The sequence below is a fragment of the Styela clava genome, chromosome 10 (assembly GCF_964204865.1).
Source record: "Styela clava chromosome 10, kaStyClav1.hap1.2, whole genome shotgun sequence".
NCBI classification, from domain to species: Eukaryota; Metazoa; Chordata; class Ascidiacea; order Stolidobranchia; family Styelidae; genus Styela; species Styela clava.
In genome coordinates, this window is record NC_135259.1 from 14,905,429 (window position 1) to 14,924,954 (window position 19,526).

At 34.8% G+C, this 19,526-nt stretch overlaps 2 protein-coding genes across 3 annotated transcripts; both read left to right on the forward strand.

Moving 5' to 3' along the window:
* The first annotated feature begins 162 nt into the window (after positions 1 to 162).
* Positions 163 to 5,515, forward strand: LOC120337907 (meiotic recombination protein DMC1/LIM15 homolog). Of its 2 annotated transcripts, none has more exons than XM_039405814.2 (11): positions 163 to 351; positions 950 to 994; positions 1,514 to 1,674; positions 2,033 to 2,083; positions 2,565 to 2,659; positions 2,812 to 2,976; positions 3,541 to 3,614; positions 3,737 to 3,851; positions 4,190 to 4,250; positions 4,750 to 4,866; positions 5,214 to 5,515. In XM_039405814.2, the coding sequence occupies exons 1-11, from the start codon at positions 298 to 300 to the stop codon at positions 5,281 to 5,283; spliced, it is 1,008 nt and encodes a 335-aa protein (XP_039261748.2). In that variant the 5' UTR covers positions 163 to 297; the 3' UTR covers positions 5,284 to 5,515. The 2 variants fall into 2 exon arrangements, with proteins under 2 accessions (XP_039261748.2, XP_039261747.2); XM_039405813.2 differs by having other exon boundaries at positions 165 to 351; positions 1,514 to 1,663; positions 2,001 to 2,083.
* Positions 5,516 to 5,780: 265 nt separating this feature from the next.
* On the forward strand, positions 5,781 to 17,347 carry LOC120337123 (sulfoquinovosidase-like). The gene is made up of 20 exons (XM_039404844.2): positions 5,781 to 5,945; positions 6,671 to 6,805; positions 7,161 to 7,287; positions 7,590 to 7,731; positions 7,888 to 8,050; positions 8,134 to 8,222; positions 8,509 to 8,605; positions 8,717 to 8,838; positions 9,081 to 9,180; positions 9,519 to 9,554; positions 10,281 to 10,408; positions 11,086 to 11,180; positions 11,739 to 11,880; positions 12,502 to 12,656; positions 12,917 to 13,048; positions 13,380 to 13,588; positions 13,876 to 14,060; positions 14,979 to 15,135; positions 15,746 to 15,911; positions 16,678 to 17,347. The coding sequence occupies exons 1-20, from the start codon at positions 5,820 to 5,822 to the stop codon at positions 16,884 to 16,886; spliced, it is 2,715 nt and encodes a 904-aa protein (XP_039260778.2). The 5' UTR covers positions 5,781 to 5,819; the 3' UTR covers positions 16,887 to 17,347.
* The last annotated feature ends 2,179 nt before the right edge of the window (positions 17,348 to 19,526 follow it).

Sequence of the window (19,526 nt, forward strand, 5' to 3'; positions counted from 1 at the left end):
ATTAATACTGGACTATATTTTTATTTCTTTTCTATTTTTGAAAAAATGAAAAGATTTTTATAATTGTTAGAAAAAGGAATAGTTATACATAAAATGCATGGTTTGCTAGACATTGTAAGTCCGTCATTTTGAATGCAAGTAATTCATTTCAAAATTTATTCTGGCAACTAATGTCACCAGACGACTTCGTCGCTTTTCCGCTCTTCCTGGTCTGAATATTCGCTTTGTCATTCGCCCATAGTTTTTCTACTATTCTTCATAAAGCATTTGCACTTTATTATAAATATTAACGTCGCGATGCAACAACAAAAAGTAGTAGATTCGAATGCAGAAGACTTCAGTGATGGAGAGGTAAGTTATAAGATAGTTGCAGAAGTGCCGGTAGGTTTGGTTAGAAATACAATATTTTCCGCATTTCATGTCATAGGAAATCTGTGCAGTTCAAAAGCAATATCCCCATAAGGGAAAGGAAATTGACGCTACGAGCGTAACTCAATCTAATACATAAATTCTTTTAAAGACTTTTATCCATCCATCACTGTGTCTTATTATTTACGACTTTTGTTAGTATCTTATGTTTGACTTTTTTTTTCTTTGTATGATTTAATTTTAGATTCACTCCCTTGTAGGTGACGCTGCTCGATAACCATCCCTGGTTTATCGCGTCTCCTTTCACGCTGAAACGTATTTTTTTATATCCTTCGTATCTATGTTTGTCCATTGTGTACTTTTTGTATGTGATAAAATAAACTACTGACTGACTGACTGACATCCTGCCAAACCATCTGAAGTAAAGTAGTCTGGGTAAACTAAGCTTGACTAGTTTGGTTATACACATTTCCAAAAGTAATATTCATTCCATCTAATTCCAAATGTGAGATCAATTACTATCATAGCTTGTATGGCATCGCAATTTCCGATCAATTAACAAGTCCAATTTTAATTACAGGAAGCTACATTCCAAGATATTGATATGCTACAGGATCAAGGCATCGTAAGTTGATAAACATTTGAAACGGAATTTTAAAAAATGACAATCTTGTTTTTAACTATTTTTTATATTTTTCAAGCCTGATAACGAAGATCTAACTTTTGCCATGTTCATGACGTTTCAATTATTTTCAACATTTACCCCAATCGATTCAAATTAGTCGTTATTTACGCTGGAATTCAACTCTCATTTATGTCTATTTGAGGCTATTACAGCTTCCGTTATTTTCGAAAATATCAGAGCTATATAATATGATTTCCGTATTTAGTCCGGGAAAACGAAACGGGAAAACATCTTGTCCGGTTATCTGTATATGTCGGGTATGGGAACAGGTATTCGTTTCAGATGCAGTATTTTTGCATGTTACCTAATTCCCAGATTCAATGTAATGTCATTTGCATATTAAACACCATTAGTTTTTCCAAAATTGTTTATTACTACATGTATGTATGTAGTAATAAATGTATGTATGACAAATGGCAATTAAACGCTCAGTTTGATCTTCGTTTTATTGAACTTCAGAATGCGGCAGATTTGAAAAAGCTCAAAGCAGCGGGAATATGCACAATAAAAGGCGTTCAAATGACTACGAAAAAGGCTCTTTCTAACATCAAAGGAATCTCCGAAGCAAAAGTTGAAAAAATCAAGGAGGCGGCTTCAAAGATGGCAATTGTAGATGAGAGGTTTTATTGTTATTTGTCCAGCTGGCGCGTATCACCAGGTCATGTTTGGGACACTGTTTCCACGCCCTATTACGATAAAGTGCTTTGATACAGACGGATATCGAATCGAAAATATTTCTCATTTCATTGGCTACAATTTGCGTGAATATTGAAGTCCGTAGTTTGAATTTCTCGCAATTTTTTTCTTCTCCTATTCCATTACAATATTCAAATATCACATCAAAGCCGATAATATACCTTCGAAATATAGATCAAGCGTAATCTGGTGATACCATCCCCGGCTGGTTTATAAAATTTTGGTAGCGCAAAATATTTACGAAATTTAGGATTCTGGGTTTATGTCTGCTCTCAACTTCAGTATGAAGAGAAAGCAATGCTTCAAGATTTCAACTGGAAGCGAAGACTTAGAGTAAGTGAACTTATGTCTCAAAGTTATTTATTAACTATATGTTATGCAGGGGCGTAGCCGTAGATTGGTTTTGCCCCCCTTTGAAATTAAATTAAAATAAAATCATCTTTCTGTATCATACAACGCTTAAACCTCTCAAGACTCACGAAAACACACGTTCTCCGGACTCGCTAGCTGTTTCGATCAAACTTAAAAAATTCTAATTTCAGAAGCCCCCCCCCCCCCCCCTTTGAAGATCTCCGGCTACGCCACTGTGTTATATGTAGGCATCAGCCTATTTCAAAAGACAGCAAGTTCAGATAAAAATTATCTTCTGATCAGTATTATCATGAAACAATAACACACCTTATTATAATTATTAGTAGTTAAAGGTTTGTGACAATCACCGAAATTTAGTCGAAAAAGTCTCGTCACCAGTACAACATCCAATCATGCCTGAAGCCGGCGTTATCTATGTATTAATTTTTTTTCTTTTATTCAGCAAACTTCTAGGAGGAGGTGTAGAGAGTATGGCCATTACTGAAGTTTTTGGAGAATTTCGCACAGGAAAAACACAAATTTCACATACACTGTGTGGTATGTCCAGTCCGTTTTATATAAAATCTAATTCCGGTATAATTTGCCCATTTATTTATTTTATATATTAAATTAGTTCGCCGGTAATGTTTATCACCATATTCAGTTATTAATATTATATGATTTACTATTATTACATTTTTCTTTTTTAGTTACAACACAAATGCCAGGAGCGATGGGATACACAGGAGGAAAAGTTGTTTTCATCGACACGGAAAATACATTTCGTCCTGATAGACTTCGACCTATTGCCGATCGTTTCAATCTGGATCAAGCTGCTGTCTTGGACAACGTCTTGTATGCTAGGGCTTACACAAGTATGTATTTATTTTCATTACATTATGAATCTTTCGGCGAGTAGGACATGTCCGATATGATTTGATTCGCGTGTGAAACCAAGGTTTGTTCGGCAGTGATATTTGTTCCGATTTATCGCTCTTGTAAATTTATCATTCTTCTGAAAAATAACACTGGGGGCCTATTTTCGGGAGAGGTCTTATATTTTCATTTATCAAAAACAAAATTACAAAGTAGAGAATTACGAATTATGAAAACCGATATCCATTTACTTATAAATAACACGTTTTTATTTAAAATAACTGCAAAACATAGATTTCTTGCTATTGACTATAGATAAAAAAAAATCGCGATGTTGACTAGGTCTTATTCAAGGGGGAGGGCTTATATTAAAATCTTTTTTTAAATTCAGGCTAGGTCTTATTTTTGGGGAAACACGGTAGCAGTATAGGTTCATAAAATAATGTAAAAAATTTCCAACATACTTGCGTGCCAATGCCACGTCCCTGACATTTTCCTTGTATAGTTTATATTTATAGATTCGATTGACTGGCTCTTCAATGACCACTTTATCTTACTTACAGGTGAGCATCAGATGGAACTCCTTGACCACGTTGCCGCAAAATTTCATGAAGAAGCTGGAATTTTCAAATTGCTGGTATAGATTTTTTTATCAAAACGGACAAATCCATGCACAGCGAAAAATCTATTACGTAAACTTGGCATACCGCGTAACTAGTGACAAGCTTTTTCTTTTGTAAAGTATAATCTTTTTTACAGATCGTGGACTCAATCATGGCACTATTTCGTGTCGATTTTAGTGGTAGAGGAGAGCTTGCAGATCGACAACAAAAGTTGGCTCAAATGTTATCGAGATTGCAAAAAATATCTGAAGGTAAGATGAAATCGGTGGTTTGCCCACCCTGATAACTTCGTCGCTTTTGTCGATATTTTTTACATCGTGTGGCGAATGCGGTGTATTTCATTGTTAAATTTCTTGATCGTGGTTTTAATTGGTACTACAATTCCACAGTTTTGAGTGACACAGCAGTGTATTTGATAAATGCACAACAATGGCAGACTCTTTCTGTTATATATCTTTGCGATTTGAAAACAAAATAGTCACAAGTTACAGATATTGCGTAGCTTATACACACCTTTATTCCGTATTGACTAGAGTAGTAGTATTTTTAAATTAGATGACTTTTACCAATCTTCCTATTTTTTTTTTAGAATACAACGTTGCCGTGTTTGTTACAAATCAAATGACAGCTGATCCCGGAGCCGCAATGAGGTAACGATATTCACTGACGTAACGTCTGTTTGTATTTTATTAAAAAAAAGTTATCTCACCAATCCAATACTGCGAGAAATATAGGAGACCAATATTACATTACTTTCAAACAGAAAAAATTATCTTCAATGAATATTTATAAATTCAAAGAAAATTTGTCGTGACATAATGGTCAAATATTTATATGTAATTCTGAAAACGTCATTATTACAGTGATAGCAGAATTGAAAAAGCAGGTGAAAAATATCAGTTGGGCTTTCCATAGTAATATTACTCTCCCCATTCTGCCGATCGGGACATATTTTTCACTATGGTTTAATTTTTGATACATTATATTTATGTCTGGAGTCTGATACAGACAGTATATAAATGGCGGTGATAACATTTGAAAAAAAGTTAAGCTATTTTTCATTTATATGCAACTACTCGATACGAACATATCCATATTCAACGTATCAGAAAAGCAACCAAAAGTATTCTATATCGGTTGTTTTTTCAGCTTTCAGGCTGATCCTAAGAAACCCATAGGTGGTCACATCTTAGCTCATGCTTCAACTACAAGAATATCTCTGAGGAAAGGAAGAGGAGAGAATAGGATTGCTAAGATATTTGACAGGTTTGTTGAATAACTTTAAAAAGTATTTATAAGGTCGAAATAATTTATATGGTACATGTAATGTAAGTTAAAATTTAATGGCACTAAAAGTCGATAGAGATAGAGTATATCTATCACCGAAATCCTATTCATAATGCTTTATAGTTATGGCATACGTCCTGTGATTCATAAACTTTGTATGTCTTTGTCTATACGTAAATATACGTTTGCTTTATCCTTCGTAACAGGATCGCCATCGCACTACTGATTATCATACACAGTGCAGTGGGTTCAAATTCCAAGATGGTGATCTTATGCTATTTTTGAACTGATTGTACCTACCATGAGCTGTACTTGTTCTATTTCAGTCCTGATATGCCAGAATCAGAAGCTACATTCAGCATCACTAATGGAGGTATAACAGATGCAAAAGAATGAAGAGTTAAATACGTCCATAAATTCATTTGCAGAACGACGTTTGAACCAAATGCAATAGAAATGGGTGCCGGGTTTGCTTTGGTTTTCGGTCAAATCATGAACTTTTGATCAGAAAAAGTGGGCTTAGTATATATATGTATCGTTTACCTGACATTGAGATTGTAATGTTTTTAATTTATTATTGTTCTAGTTGGATGTTTTTTAATAAAGTTGTCTGCGTTTTTATTTTATTTCAAAATAAGCGTTCAGTTGATTGAGTGAGAATCGGAATGGCTACATAGCACAAACTATTCACCAAATTCATTCATTGAAAATTACTTTTTCTGTCGTAGAGTGGCGACGCTCTAATCTAACACATACCAAATAGGACATGCTCAATTGAATCAAAAAATTATGTACGTTGTATTAGACAGCATTGTGCGCAAAAGTGTTTACTTACTTGCAATTATTGTGCGTTCTGTAAATATTACCAGATAGGTATTGGTAAGTCACAAGACGGTTCTACCTGTAGCAGACTTCATTAGGTAGATATATGTATGCTGCTAACAATGGATCTTCCCAGGGTAATAATTCTGGCCGTTTTGAGTTGTGTGTTGATACAAAATATAGTTGAAGCTCAAGTACCACCTGCTAAGATTGGACAGTATATTCATGTTCAACAGGTAAGTGTATAACTAAGATAATGTGTATATTTATGAGTTTATTGCCTAAAATGCAAAGTAGATGTGTTCCTGCAAACTATATTCTGCTAGAAAGTTAGTGATTCTTCAAGTAATAAAAAGGTCAAGACAAGAGGCATAAAGCCAGATCGCACTGGTAAGGATGTGATTAGAATACGAAATCAAAGATTTGGAGAATTATACTTAAATAATTGTAAGACAGCTAAAATGAAGCTCCGAACTAAAGAAATTACGGTGCTCCCGAAGTATGCGAACCAAGTGGCGGACATCTGAACGTAACATGGGTTAGGGTTAGGCGATAATTTTTTTCCAATTTTCCTTATTTTAGTCCTATTATCAGTTCGAAGACTAGCCAAGAGCCCCCCGTAGTATTTATACCTAAAATTATGGCCTAACCCTAACCTAGTAGTCTAGTACACATATTACATTCCGATGTCCGCCATCTTGGTTCGCATACTTCGGGAGCCCCGAAATTACATTATTTTCCAATGCATTAACTTACTATCGAGAAAATTGGCCGATAGTGACACTTCACCGGTATATTCTTATTTAGTCAGATCACTGGCGCATTATTATCTTGAAAAACTTGAGTTGTCGATCATCAAATTCTTTGACACGCAACCGATATTGCCAAAAACGCGTGTGCATGGGCACCCGTCGAAGGCCAAGTTTTCTCTACATCGTTTAATTTGTAACAATCGTTCTAGGATTCAAACAGAATATACATCTACGGAGGAAACTTAACATTAATTGTTGACAGAAATTCGTGGAGATTGAGTATCCATGACAATTTTACGTCAAAAGTGTACTTACAAGAAGCGACGGAGGAGTCAATGCGGCTTGTAAGTAGCTTGTAAGATTTTTAGTATATATAATATTTCATTTGAAGTTGGGAAATATTGATACTTAAAGACATGGTGTTTCTTCTCTTGAAATATTTCTTCAACGATCTACAGATGGACGGTAATTACTTAGCTCAGCTATAGACACAGCCAAACACTAAGTCAGGGCGTTCAAATTACAACACAACGTATATATATATTATAGTAAAAGTATATTTGAATGAATATTTGATTTGAAGAAGATGCATTTTTTGTGCACAAATTAATACTTACGCAGGCCCTGTTCCTAACTATGCAAAATCGTGGTAACGTTAACACATCTCTGCTCAGTATTTGGTGTTATTTTTCACTGCAGGGTTTCGGGAGATGGGAAGGAAAATACTTGGATATATATCAAGGATATTTATTTCGTATTGGACAAATAGTTGAGTGGAATTCTGCCACTGAAGCTGCTATTTATAACGTTACAAAGGATCAAAATGGTAAAGGCTAGGCTAAACAATGCGTACACAGCTCGGGGCTACGCATGGCCCTGCCAATGCTGAATAGGCTGTCTGAATAGGCCACACAGACGATTGGCACTATACCTCTGGATACAAAATTGATTAGTTCTAGCATGCGGTCTATCATCACGTAATTGTAAAGTTTTAGAAAGATTATAGAGAACGTCAAGTATGGATTGATTATCAAGTATGCAACGCAACTATCAGGGAATTCACGATCTCGGATAAAACGTCGTTATGTGCAGCCTATTTATTAGCCATAACTACTGGTACTATTGCAGGGAATGGCGTAATTGCCACAACATTGAAAGTAGCATCAAATTCCTCTTCGCCTTCCGCTCCAAACATGTTGGTTAGTTTTACGGATTTTGATGAAAGAGTATTCACAATGAAAGTGGAATTAAGCTCTTCAACAGAGAAATAGTGAGTTTTAACGAATATACAAAAAATAAGCACATAAAATTGCTCAACTTTTGCTTGTCGATTGTATTTTCGTCAAGAGTTAGAAAATCGCAAAGTTCTGTCTGGCTCTGTCCAGTAAAGTGAAAAATGTTTTCATTGGCATTAATTATATTCTAGTAATCGTGTAGGTTGGGGATATATGACGCCGGATAAAAATGAGTCTTTTTATGGATTTGGAGAGAGATTCAATGGCGCGAATCAAAGAGGACATAAAGTTGGATCGTGGCTGGAAGAAGGAAACTGGGGACTAGGGAGATTTGACCCAACTGGGAAAATAAGGGTGAGTTGAAAAGAAAGTTTTTAAGTTTGAACTCTTAAAATCTGTTATTTCAAATACGGACTAATAATATTTGTAATTTGAAGGTACCGAAAGGAGAGCTTGCGACATACGTTCCAATGCCGTTGCTTATTTCATCTAAAGGCTATGGAATGCAGTTGAACATGTATCACAGGTAATCAAAATTGATTTCACGAAAATTCATATGTGCTTACAATGTACAATATTATGTACTTTCAAAGTACAAATGTTCTTTTGTTGTGAAGTCTTTGTAAAATACATTAATAAGATTGAATAATATTGGTTAGTTTACAAAACTTTTTATTTGAAGGCAGACGGGTTGACTTTAGAGCTACACAAATAAAAAAGCAAATACTGTGCAGATATTTGAAATTGATTGCATGGTATCTATATCGTTAATCTATAATTTTTTTATAAATCTGAATATTTTTATGTTTTAGAAGCGTATTCGACTCAAAAACATCAGATCAACACATGCATATCTTGGCAGAGACAGATTCCATGGACCTGACGATATTTTGCAAAAATTCAATTTCGGTGAGCTGTGATGCAAATCGGCACAATATACGTTTAAGCTATTGTAGTTGTGACTGTCACATGAAAATGATGTACAAAAAACTATTTTTATATTTTATTTATATTTATTAGGGTACTTTTCATAAAATGTCAGAAAAAAATGGAAAGTCCCTCATTCCACCATTGTGGGCATTTGGACCGTGGAATCAAGTGGGCGATGAAGTAGCAGGAGTGTCAATAGTAAACAGAACAAAGTTAGTAACACTGTTGATTGAATCCAGTTAAGTAGACCTCCGTACACACAGCCTATTTATGCAGTGATCTTGGGGTAGTGAGCCATGCCTTCCGTACCTTGGCATTGCGATTGTGCCAATAAATTTTCACAATGCGACATCACATCTTCTTAATTATTTTTTACATTTTAATCAAGGGTACCCTCAAACTGTGATAGCAATTATACAACTGTTTCTGTGAGGCCTTTAATTCAATATTTCAGGGATTTGCTTTTCAAGGAAGACATACCATTTTCTCATTGTGTTAACACGGTGCATTATTTTCCTGAAGGAGGAGGAAGAGACAATGGGAAACAATTGAGAGTGAGATATTTCAGCTTGATCATTTAGTAATTAAGACATTGAAATAAGAATAATCTCAAACAAAAATATTCTTTTTTACAGCATTCACATATCTGTTAATATTGGTAATCGGTTGAGAAGATTTCTTTCACAATTGTCGTGTCAATTATTGCAAAAAATAAAAAGTTGCTCCTTTATTTATGTAGTTAGATGTATACGATCCAATTTGAGAACTGTCCAATTATTCATCCAATTACTTTGGCAAATTCATGTTCTTTATTTTGTCACTCGCAATACAATACAAAGCGGTACAAAATGGCGTAAGCAGATGGAAAGCTAATGTACAACCTTTTTTTCAGATTCAAAATGAGGAATTGCTTTCTTTGGGTATAAAGGTATGCTGGCATTTAAATTTATAGTAATATAGAATATAACGAAATAACGTTAATCGAAGTATAGATTTTATTCGCAGTTTGAAAATTACAAATAAAATGAAAAATAAACATTATAGTTACATATTCTTATCACAATACCAAATTAGCTGTTGACAGAAAACGTTAGTAAATGGTTAGCAACGAGCTTGTTCATTGAGTGCTATGAAGAATTACGATACTCAATTACGAGTCTGTGCACAAGCGGCCACTACTGGATAATGAGCTACTGCTTTTGGACTGGTCGGGATTTTTCTGGTTCAGCATTGCGTACTAAATTTATTACACCTGGATGAGATGGTGGGCATATTGAACCCAAGGTTTAGGCCTGCAATACCATCATAGTCAAGTCTAACGCTTCACCTATTATGCCAGCGGTTCCCAACGAGGGTGACATTGCCTTTATTCTTTAGGCGTACATGTTTTCAAACTTTAAAAGCATAAAGCACACATTAACGATCACAAAATTCAGTTTTATTCAACCGCAGCAATTTTTTTCGTATAAGTGCGCCGTTAGTTTTTTCCGTGATAATGTGGCCCGCGCGAACAAAAAAAAATGGCAACAGCTGCGCTAGGCCACTGTATCCACAATTATCGACATTTTAGTACAGGTTTTTGCCGATTTTGTATTATATTTCGATTAATCATCTACCAATTCCTATTTGTGTAACCGTCGTAGTATTTATTCAGTCAACAGCATATTTTAATGCAATGGTTTCTCAAAAATGGACAAGTGCTTATGACTATGCAGCATCTTCAGGATATTTTTTCAAGACAAAAGAAGGACTACCTTATAATTATTCATACCTTGCTACATCGTAAGATGTTTTTATTCCGAATTATTATTCCGAACTTTCAACATTAATATATGTCGTAGTACATAAGTTGTTTTATAAACAAAGTGGTACTCCCGTGGTATGTGAACCAAGATGGCGGACATCGGAACGTAGTATGTGTACCAGGTTAGGGTTAGGCCATAATTTTATTCTAATTTTCCTTATTTTAGTTCCATTTCGAGTTCGGGGACTAGCCAAGTAACTCCCGTAGTATTTGTACCTGAACTTATGGCCTAACCCTAACCTGGTGCACATAGTACGTTCCGATGACCGTCATCTTGGTTCACATACTACGGGAGTACCAACAAAATTTCATAAAAGAACAATATCGAATATTTACATTATTTTTCTGAATATTGTACACAATAGAAAGCATTTTCAAATTGTTAGTTATTGTCAGCTGTTTGACATTTACGTACACTTTTCGGAGAATGTTTAGAAATCTCATGCTTTGTTTGTGTTTTCGGCTTTTCCAACTTTCGTCCAAGTGGGTTTTGGAAGGGTTTATTATTCACATAAGAGACATGAAATTGCACATATTTGTTCGGGGACAAAAACGACAAAAAGAAAAAAAAACGTTCTAACTGTTTGATGAAGTTTATTTGCAAACACCAGTTGTTAGCCGTTTATTATATCATAATGTAAATTCTGATATTCAGAGATTTCCAAGTTTCACAAGTCGATTTTACAAACCCAAAAGCGGTAGATTGGTACCAACAACAGCTGGATGTTGCTATCGAAGCTGGATTTAAAGGTAATTAATAATTGTTATGAACTACTAATAAATTTATTAGCTTATAATACAAACAGCCTTATCGGCCACAATTCGTAATGTAGCATTAGATCTTGTTACGAATTTTCATCAACTAAGATTATTTTGAACAATTTTAGTCCAAATAGTATAATTTTGTATTAAAAAAAGATAAAGAGTTATTAAATTATACTAGGATAGTGGCTCCCAATATCAAAATCTATAATGTAACATTGTATTTCTGTTTGGACGTGGTTGCGAGTTCGGGTCGTGAATTTTTTACTGTTGTTGGCCAAAAAGTAATTTTGCAATTTCAAAAGAGGGTAAATCAGAATATATACCAGAATAGTGCTTACAAGTAGTAAATAAGCTGGCCGAGTTCAATTCGAAACTACATGAAAAATTATATTTTATTTACATATTAAGGTGGTAGTAAAAGTATAACGAAAAAATCCGCAATAACTTAAGTTTCGTTCATTTTCAAATTACTGGCCAGAGTAAAAAAACAATGAAATCAAAATACACACCTTCAAGTTTCATAACATCTATGATTGAATCTAGGTTGGATGTACGACTTCGGTGAATATACTCCTCATGATTCAGTATCATACGATGGACATGATGGTTTATATATGCACAATCTATTTCCTCTCCAATATCAAAAAGCTTGTTTCGATCATCTCGTGGATGTATTTGGGACACCGTGAGTTATTTTCATGAAACATTTCAGTTTTTTGGATGTTTTATTTTATATAACACTTTCATTCATACTCATAGCATCGAAAATGGCCTAGCGATAATATAGTTAGTCTTCGCTATCATGGCGTGGAAAATTACACATTTCGGGCACAGTTCATAAATTGGTGCAATAAATTGGGCATACAATGTCTAACTGGAATATAGTAGCTCCCAACACATCGTTAAATAGCGGTGCCTGATGTACATGGCCTTGTTTGTGGCAAAAGGCGTGATTCAGAGTGGTATAAAAAAAACTCATTTTTATAATAAATTGGAATAGTAACATAGTCGCATATTATTAAATACAATGTACAGCATCTATAACCTCAACTGCGGGAGTCGGCGCATAAAGTAACAAATGTTGCAAACCGAACCCTTATACTAAAGAGTTATCAGTTTTATTAGTAGTATATTAAACGATACACATGATAACCTCCTTATAACATATCAGATAGATAGCAGACTTCTATCAATCTCTCCTTAAACTATATGCTATCTATCTTTTAATAATCAAAAGTGTTATTATCCTCACCGACACTTTGACGTACTTTAGTAGTATTACATGCATTTACATGATATTATTCAGGCATTCAGATTACGCTCCTGACTTTGTATTCTATGTTCGTTCTGGTTATCTTGGATCACAGCGCGTAACCTGGGCGCATTGGACCGGAGATCCTTCTGCCGATTGGAATAAAGCAAGTGGACTCCCAGCACAACTTGTCGCAATGTTGAATATAGGTGAGGGTGATTCTTTTCTCGACTCACTGAAATATTATGGTTGCCAGAAGTCGATAGTAAGATGGCCATCAAGGACCGAGATTGCTTGCAAAGATTGGGATAAGAGATACTTGAACGAAAAATTGAAATCTATTTTATCAGATATATCAAACTCTTTATCAAGGCATGCTTTTTTTAATGGATCGTCTTCGAAAAAGACAGAAAATATTTGATTTGGCAAATAATCAATGATAAATGAATTTATTTGTCTTACGTCATAGGCATATCTGGCATGCCATATTCTGGTTCTGATATTGGCGGATTTGCATGGTACGTAGACCCACCTCCGACTATGGAACTCTGGGCAAGATGGACCCAACTTGGATGTTTTAGTGGTCTGATGCATGAACAAGGTATGTAAAGTAACGTACGCCCTGTTGTGCTACTATTTCAGATGTTTATCCGACATTCTGGTATAGCCTCAAATATTTAGGACAAGCTTCTATGTAAAACTGATTGCGCGGACTCGTGTTAATGAATGAGAAAAATTAAAATTTGTATAAGAAAATGAACAGAGCGTTCGTATTGAACTTGCGAAATGAGAAATGTTGATGAACATCACATACGGTCTGGTTGTTGTGCAAAAATATATCTTTTTACCAAAAATTTGTTGTTTACCAGTACCCCGGAAGTAGCAGGGAAATTAATAAAAAAAAAAAAAATTGGGTATTTTTTTCTACCAAGGGAGCGGAACCGGCCGTGGTCCAAAGACTCATATATTTGACACAGCTGAAGGAACAAGGATTTGGCGAAAATATGCAAAACTTCGCACTCAATTATCATTATACATTTACTACGCTGCTCATCAAGCGCGCGAAAGTGGAACACCAATAATGCGACATCATATACTAACGTATCCTAGGGATTCAAAAGCAATGGAGCAAGAGTATCAGGTAGGTGTTAAAATGCTTTTCATTCTTGAAGTGGGTTTTTCCCTATTTGGTGAATCCTCAATTAACAGCTAGTTAGTTCCATGCAAGACCGAGAGTGTCTGCCGTGGGAGTCTTTCGAGAAAAAAGACACTGGCTCAAACTCTCAAAACCAGAAAAATTGTCTGTGATGGCCACATCTCCTCTAGTAATTTTCATAACTTGCATTGCGCTTTTGACAGATAGATTTCTTTTGCGTTCGATAGCTTTTTTTTTTTTGTTCTGAAAATACGATTTTTTTTCTTTTTTAGTACATGTTTGGTGAAGGAATATTAGTTGCACCAGTAATTGAAAAAGGTGTAACGAAGTTGTCGGTGTATCTCCCTGTAATTGAAGACCTTTCTAACAATTGGGTTGAGTTTTTTGCTAGTTCCAAATATATTGAAAAGGATGGTAGTTTTCGAATTGGATTCAAAGAATATTTAAAGGGTGGGACGTAAGTTGACAATATTGACAGTACGTAGGATTGCAAGTTTCAGATTCAACAATCTGACAACGGTCAGTATTGATAATTTTATGATCTTTTTCGATTCTATCTACATTCGGTTAGATTTGGATGAGTTGAACTGTAAGACAATAAATTAACTCAATTTTTGATAAACAGACATAGTTTAAAAAATGAGTGGTGGTGGGCTATATCAAGTTATACTGCATTTTTTGAGAATATCTAATACCAGTGAATTGAAGAATTTATCTATAAGTCAACTTATGTGATAAAAATTCTGAAGCCGTTGACTATTCATATACCCGACCCATGAAAGGCAATATGAGTTTTTTTATTTTTGATTGTAGCATCATAGCTTAATAAAAGCTCAAAGCAACGCTCAAATATATGGACACGAAAGCCAAAACGACGAAGTATCAAATCTTTTACAGTGCCGGTAGTCTGGCCACCAGATTACTGAGATAGGATCACATCACACACAAAACTTCGAAGTTAAAAACGAGCCTCACAGAGCTCACAACTATTTTTGAAAAATAATCAAAAATCTAGAGACAACAAAGCAATTGGTCTAGTAGCCGAAGAGAAAAGCTTGTTTTAATAACACCAAGAAGAAATGAAATGCTAAGAAAATAAAAAATAACAACAACATAATAACAAAGCGATCCATTGGTCCACTTGGTGTTCAATAATATTAAATTCTGAATTGTCAACTGTATATTTGTAATATATGAGTTAAACTTAAATATAATTATAAATAAATATCAGATAGGATATCAGACACGTATTACTTAGTCACTGCTCTATTTCGTGATTTGCTTTTACGACGTGACGTATTTTTATATTTTATGAAGTTCGTTCTGAACAAGTCTATGCACAAGCAGCCCTGATAGATAATTTTTTTGGTTTTAGAACGGTTGAAGTGGATGCTCCTGTTGATAATATCCCGATATTTGTTAGGGCTGGTTATATTATTATAACGACAGATCCAAGAGTACAAACACTGAGTCCTGCTAAAAATTCCAGTGTGAAGACCTTTCAATCAATGAGTCACATAAGACACGTCTGGGTAATATATCTTATTTCGTTATACGATTATTGTGGCAGTAAGTTGGCTTAACTGTAATTTTACTTTCATTCAGTCTGGATATGAGGAAACTGGAACCGCATTCGCGTTGTACTTCAATTTTAGTGATTTTACTGAAAATGTTTGTAATAAGAGCGCATTCGGGGATAAAGTTTTATGATCTATTAATTTATTTTAACCTATCACGCTCTGAGTAAGGAGACACGGACACAGTTGTTAAAAACAACTTGACGGTCGTTAAAGCGTGAATAAAATGCCAGACTGCTATTGTCAAACAATGGATGCGGTGTCGGGAGTCAAAAATGTACAAATTACTACCGGACTACCGACTCCGGGTTGACAAAAATATTGACTCTTGACTTCGACTAATGAATTCAGATTTTCGACTTCAGCTCCAAGAAAATCAAATTTTAAGAAGGAAAACTTTTGGCAAGACTTCTCTATTGGCTGTAAAAATCACAAGAAAAATTAATCCTGTTTGGGTTTTAGTAGGATAGTTTAAAAATACGACTTAATCTTTTATCACGAGTAGTCATTAGTGGGTAGTCGAAGTCAAGTCACTTATCATTTGGTTCGAGTGTTCTTTTTTCAGGCATGGCCAATGAGGGAAAATGATTTTATAGCGTCAGGACGTCTTCACGACGATTCTATGTATATTCTGTACTACGGAAAAATAGACAATTGCATTTGTGAATTTATTGCGTTCAATACACCAAAAAATATAACCCATGTTGTTCAAATTGCAGGACCTTGGATAGGTTAGTTACTTGAATTTATTTTAAATACTTTTCATGCATGCGGGACTTTTTGTAGAAGTAAGTAGGCTACATGTTGTTGTTCTTGTTAATAAGTTTCTTCTTGTTGTTCTTCTCCATTGTTATGAAAACATCGTTTTTTTCATTCAATTTATTGATTAGTCAATTTAAGTTAGTCGTGAAGACTGCCGTTCCGGTACCGGTAGTCTACTGTGACAGATTGCATACATGTACTACTCAGTGGCGTAGCAAGACTCTCGTGGGCCTCCCGCAAAAAGATTTAGTGGAAATGACCCTTAAAACTCTCGGACATAAGCTAAAACAACGCTTTTTTTATTTCGTCAAAAAGCATAAAATGTCGCTATTAAAAGGCAGTGGTAACCTAAAATTTGCCGTTTATCTTGATTACTTTTAATTTTATTCATACGTGCTTCCCCTTCAGCCATTTTTCTGCGTTTCTGTGCGCCGCTGAGAGGTTTTGCTCTCGACATCATTCTGACAGCCTTCGTAATTTTGCCGGTGCGATCAAACCACAAGACGCCGAAAAGCGACGACGAAAGCGATGTGCATTACTGGTTTTGCAATGCAGCTTTTGGTTTTGCGGCTTAAATTTTTAAATTCTAACCGCTTGGGCCCCTTTGCGCTGTGGGCCCTCCCGCTACCGCGGGGGTTGCAGGGGTGGATGCTACGCCACTGGTACTACTTCGTTTTGGCTTTCATACTCATATATTTGAGCATAGCTCTCTTATTTACAATATCTTTATTTTAGTCAAGCCAAATGGCGTCCAAACAGAAGGAGGTGAAATAAAATTGCCTAAAGCTTCTAGCGTTCAAGATTTATTATCCAAAGTCGATAATTCAACGGTATCGGAATGGTTTTTTGACGATGAAATGAACACCATGTGGATTAAATTGACTCCACCATTATTTGATGTGTTTGTCATGGGATCTATGGATCGTGATATTGGGATGAATTAATGACTTTATCTAACCTAATCTCCCAATTTGCAGATTTTTTTAGTAAATTTCCTACTTTAAATGTATTCAGCTCTTCTGTAAAATGGTTGATTTGAGAAAGAAACTCGTAATTGTGCTATAAAATTTCCTGTTTTCATATATTAAAATGAGAAAAGTCTGTCAGCCTACTGGTCTCAGTATTTTCGCAATAGTAATGTTAAATAGTGTGAAAGATTTTCAAAGCATACTATTGTATTTCGCGCCAAACGAGCAATTAAAATATTTGAATACAGTATTGGATATTGTTCTGTGCATTATTTTATTTATTTTCTAAATTGATTTAGTCTATATTCGATAATTGGTCTGCTACTGTGTTATTATCATTTGCCAAATTTTAATCAATTTACGGAACGTCTATTATGTGGATAAATTTACATATTTATTGAATACGACTAGTATTGACTTATAAATAAGTATACAATAACAAATATATTAACTTTTTAATGATCTTAATTGACTCGCAATTTATAAATGACGCATTATAAGTCTGGAAAAGATATTACAAAATTTTGATCGTCTACTCGACAAAAGAAAGTAATTCCTGTCTGCAATACCAGAAAATTTGGGCGGACGAGCGCCTTTGTCGAAGATTTGACAATAGACGGCATTGCAAAACAATTTTCATGACTACTGGGTGAGACGAAGTAGGAGTGTGAGGAAAAGTATAGTATGGATGAATAATAAATTAGTGTAAGCGTAAAGTAAAGCAAAGAACAAAGTGTGATTAGAACTCTGAGGAAATAATTTGAAATCTGTCAGAAAATTTATAGTTTGCACGACGTAACATACTATTTGTCCAATATAATGTGTATCACATAGATCTAGTGATGCATAATTTGCCTGTCAATTCTGTTTTGACTACCAAAATCATTTCTTGAAGCTTATCAGACCAGATAAAAACAAAGGTCTAAATTTGGTTTCGAGAATATCAAGTGTCGACTGTGAACTCATTATTGCGTTGATATACGGGTACTCCTATCATGTTGCCAAAACACAAGTTAGGTTAGCTATTCTGGTCTATCGTAAGATAAACAGAATCAAAATAAACAGATCAGAAAATCAGTGGCGAAACAGGATGGTATCTAAACTACCTTTTTCTCGAAACGGGTCCATGTTCCTATGGGTCGCGATTTTCCTAAAAGTTACTAATTTTATTTTCTAGTACATTTTATTGTTTATTTGGTATTGAAGTGTGCTAAAAAGTAATTGAATATGTGGGAAGTGTCAATGCGTAAAAAGTTGGCAGCATTCATTTTGCTAAGTAAAGTTACGTCATCATTTCAAAAACACACTTTGAGGTTATTTCTGGGGGTAATAAACGTTATGTAAAAATATTGGTCATTAAGTTTGCGACCATAAAAGTGCTACATGTCGTTTAGTATTTGGGCATGTCTCTGGGTCGCGGGATTCTACTAAATTTATCTTTAAATAGACTTTGGTTGCACAAAAAAAGGTTGAGAACCACTGAATTAGATAATATCAGTTCCTCGGTATGCCAGTTTCTAATTGATCCCGCACCATGTACGTACTATGATAAATAAAGGAGGTTCTCTTTATACAATACACAATTTGTCAATATCAAAGACATCGCTTGTGATAACATTGTTATTACCATCCAACAAGTCTATAATACAATGTTCGAAGGAGGGCGCCTTCAGACATAAAAACCGATTTCCTGGAAATTTTGTCTGGATATCAATACAGGATGTGATTTCCAACGTTTGAAGTGTTTATTAATATCTTTCAAATTTCCTATGCTATTAACAAAATTTAAAAAGTATACTGTAATTTCAATGGAATTCGCATCGGGAAGTATACAAAAAATATCTTTCGCAACATCGTTACAGTATACTATAGCCAACAGTACAATCAATTTGTAAGAAAGCAAAAGAGTCTAATTATTTTCTGTACACGTAAATACATTAAACTCGATTCTTTAATACTACTTTTACATAATATAATTTAGTGTCCCTTCTACTCACTATAGCTTTGGCCACCGAAGGTCAAGCCCAGGCTTGCAAAAGCAGTAGAAAGACATGCCATATAGTTGAAATTTGCCTTTTAAAATTGTAATTTTTAATTTTTTGTAACAATCAATTCTATCATAGTATTTGACCCGCCAACATCGGCTATTCTATGAAGCGATAGAGCAATCAAAGTGTCGTTCAAAGTTAGATTGATGACTACTGCTCCAAATTTGGATGTTGCAAAGCCTTCTGCGGTGAAAACAAACTTGTTTTGAGGATTGTTCACTAGACTGCACCAACGCCAACCAACTAGAGAGTATTCAAAGGTATCGCATTCAAAACAAATACTAATATTTGGTTCCCACAAAGATAATATCAGCTGATCGTTGTCACGTGTTCATTTATGAAGAAGACATTCAAGACAGGAAACGGGTGATGACGTCATTAGAACGTGTTATCAATTGATTCATTGCTGTATGTGAGTGAGACATGAGATAGTTCGTGTGATGCAAACTTTTGTCGAAGGTGAGATTTATTCCATAACTATAGATTTAAAATATAAGTGAGTCTTCGGAAATTTTACGATACTTAGTGATTATAATTGTCGGTAGCTGGGTAGGTTAAGAAAGTTCGT

Coding starts and splice junctions, on each gene's coding strand:
- LOC120337907 (XM_039405813.2), top strand. CDS start 298: ATGCAACAACAAAAAGTAGTAGATTCGAATGCAGAAGACTTCAGTGAT. Junction 2,084..2,564: donor ACTGGAAGCGAAGACTTAGA/GTAAGTGAACTT, acceptor TCTTTTATTCAG/CAAACTTCTAGGAGGAGGTG. Junction 2,660..2,811: donor AATTTCACATACACTGTGTG/GTATGTCCAGTC, acceptor TTTCTTTTTTAG/TTACAACACAAATGCCAGGA.
- LOC120337123 (XM_039404844.2), top strand. CDS start 5,820: ATGCTGCTAACAATGGATCTTCCCAGGGTAATAATTCTGGCCGTTTTG. Junction 8,606..8,716: donor TTTGCAAAAATTCAATTTCG/GTGAGCTGTGAT, acceptor TATATTTATTAG/GGTACTTTTCATAAAATGTC. Junction 14,061..14,978: donor GAATATTTAAAGGGTGGGAC/GTAAGTTGACAA, acceptor TTTTGGTTTTAG/AACGGTTGAAGTGGATGCTC.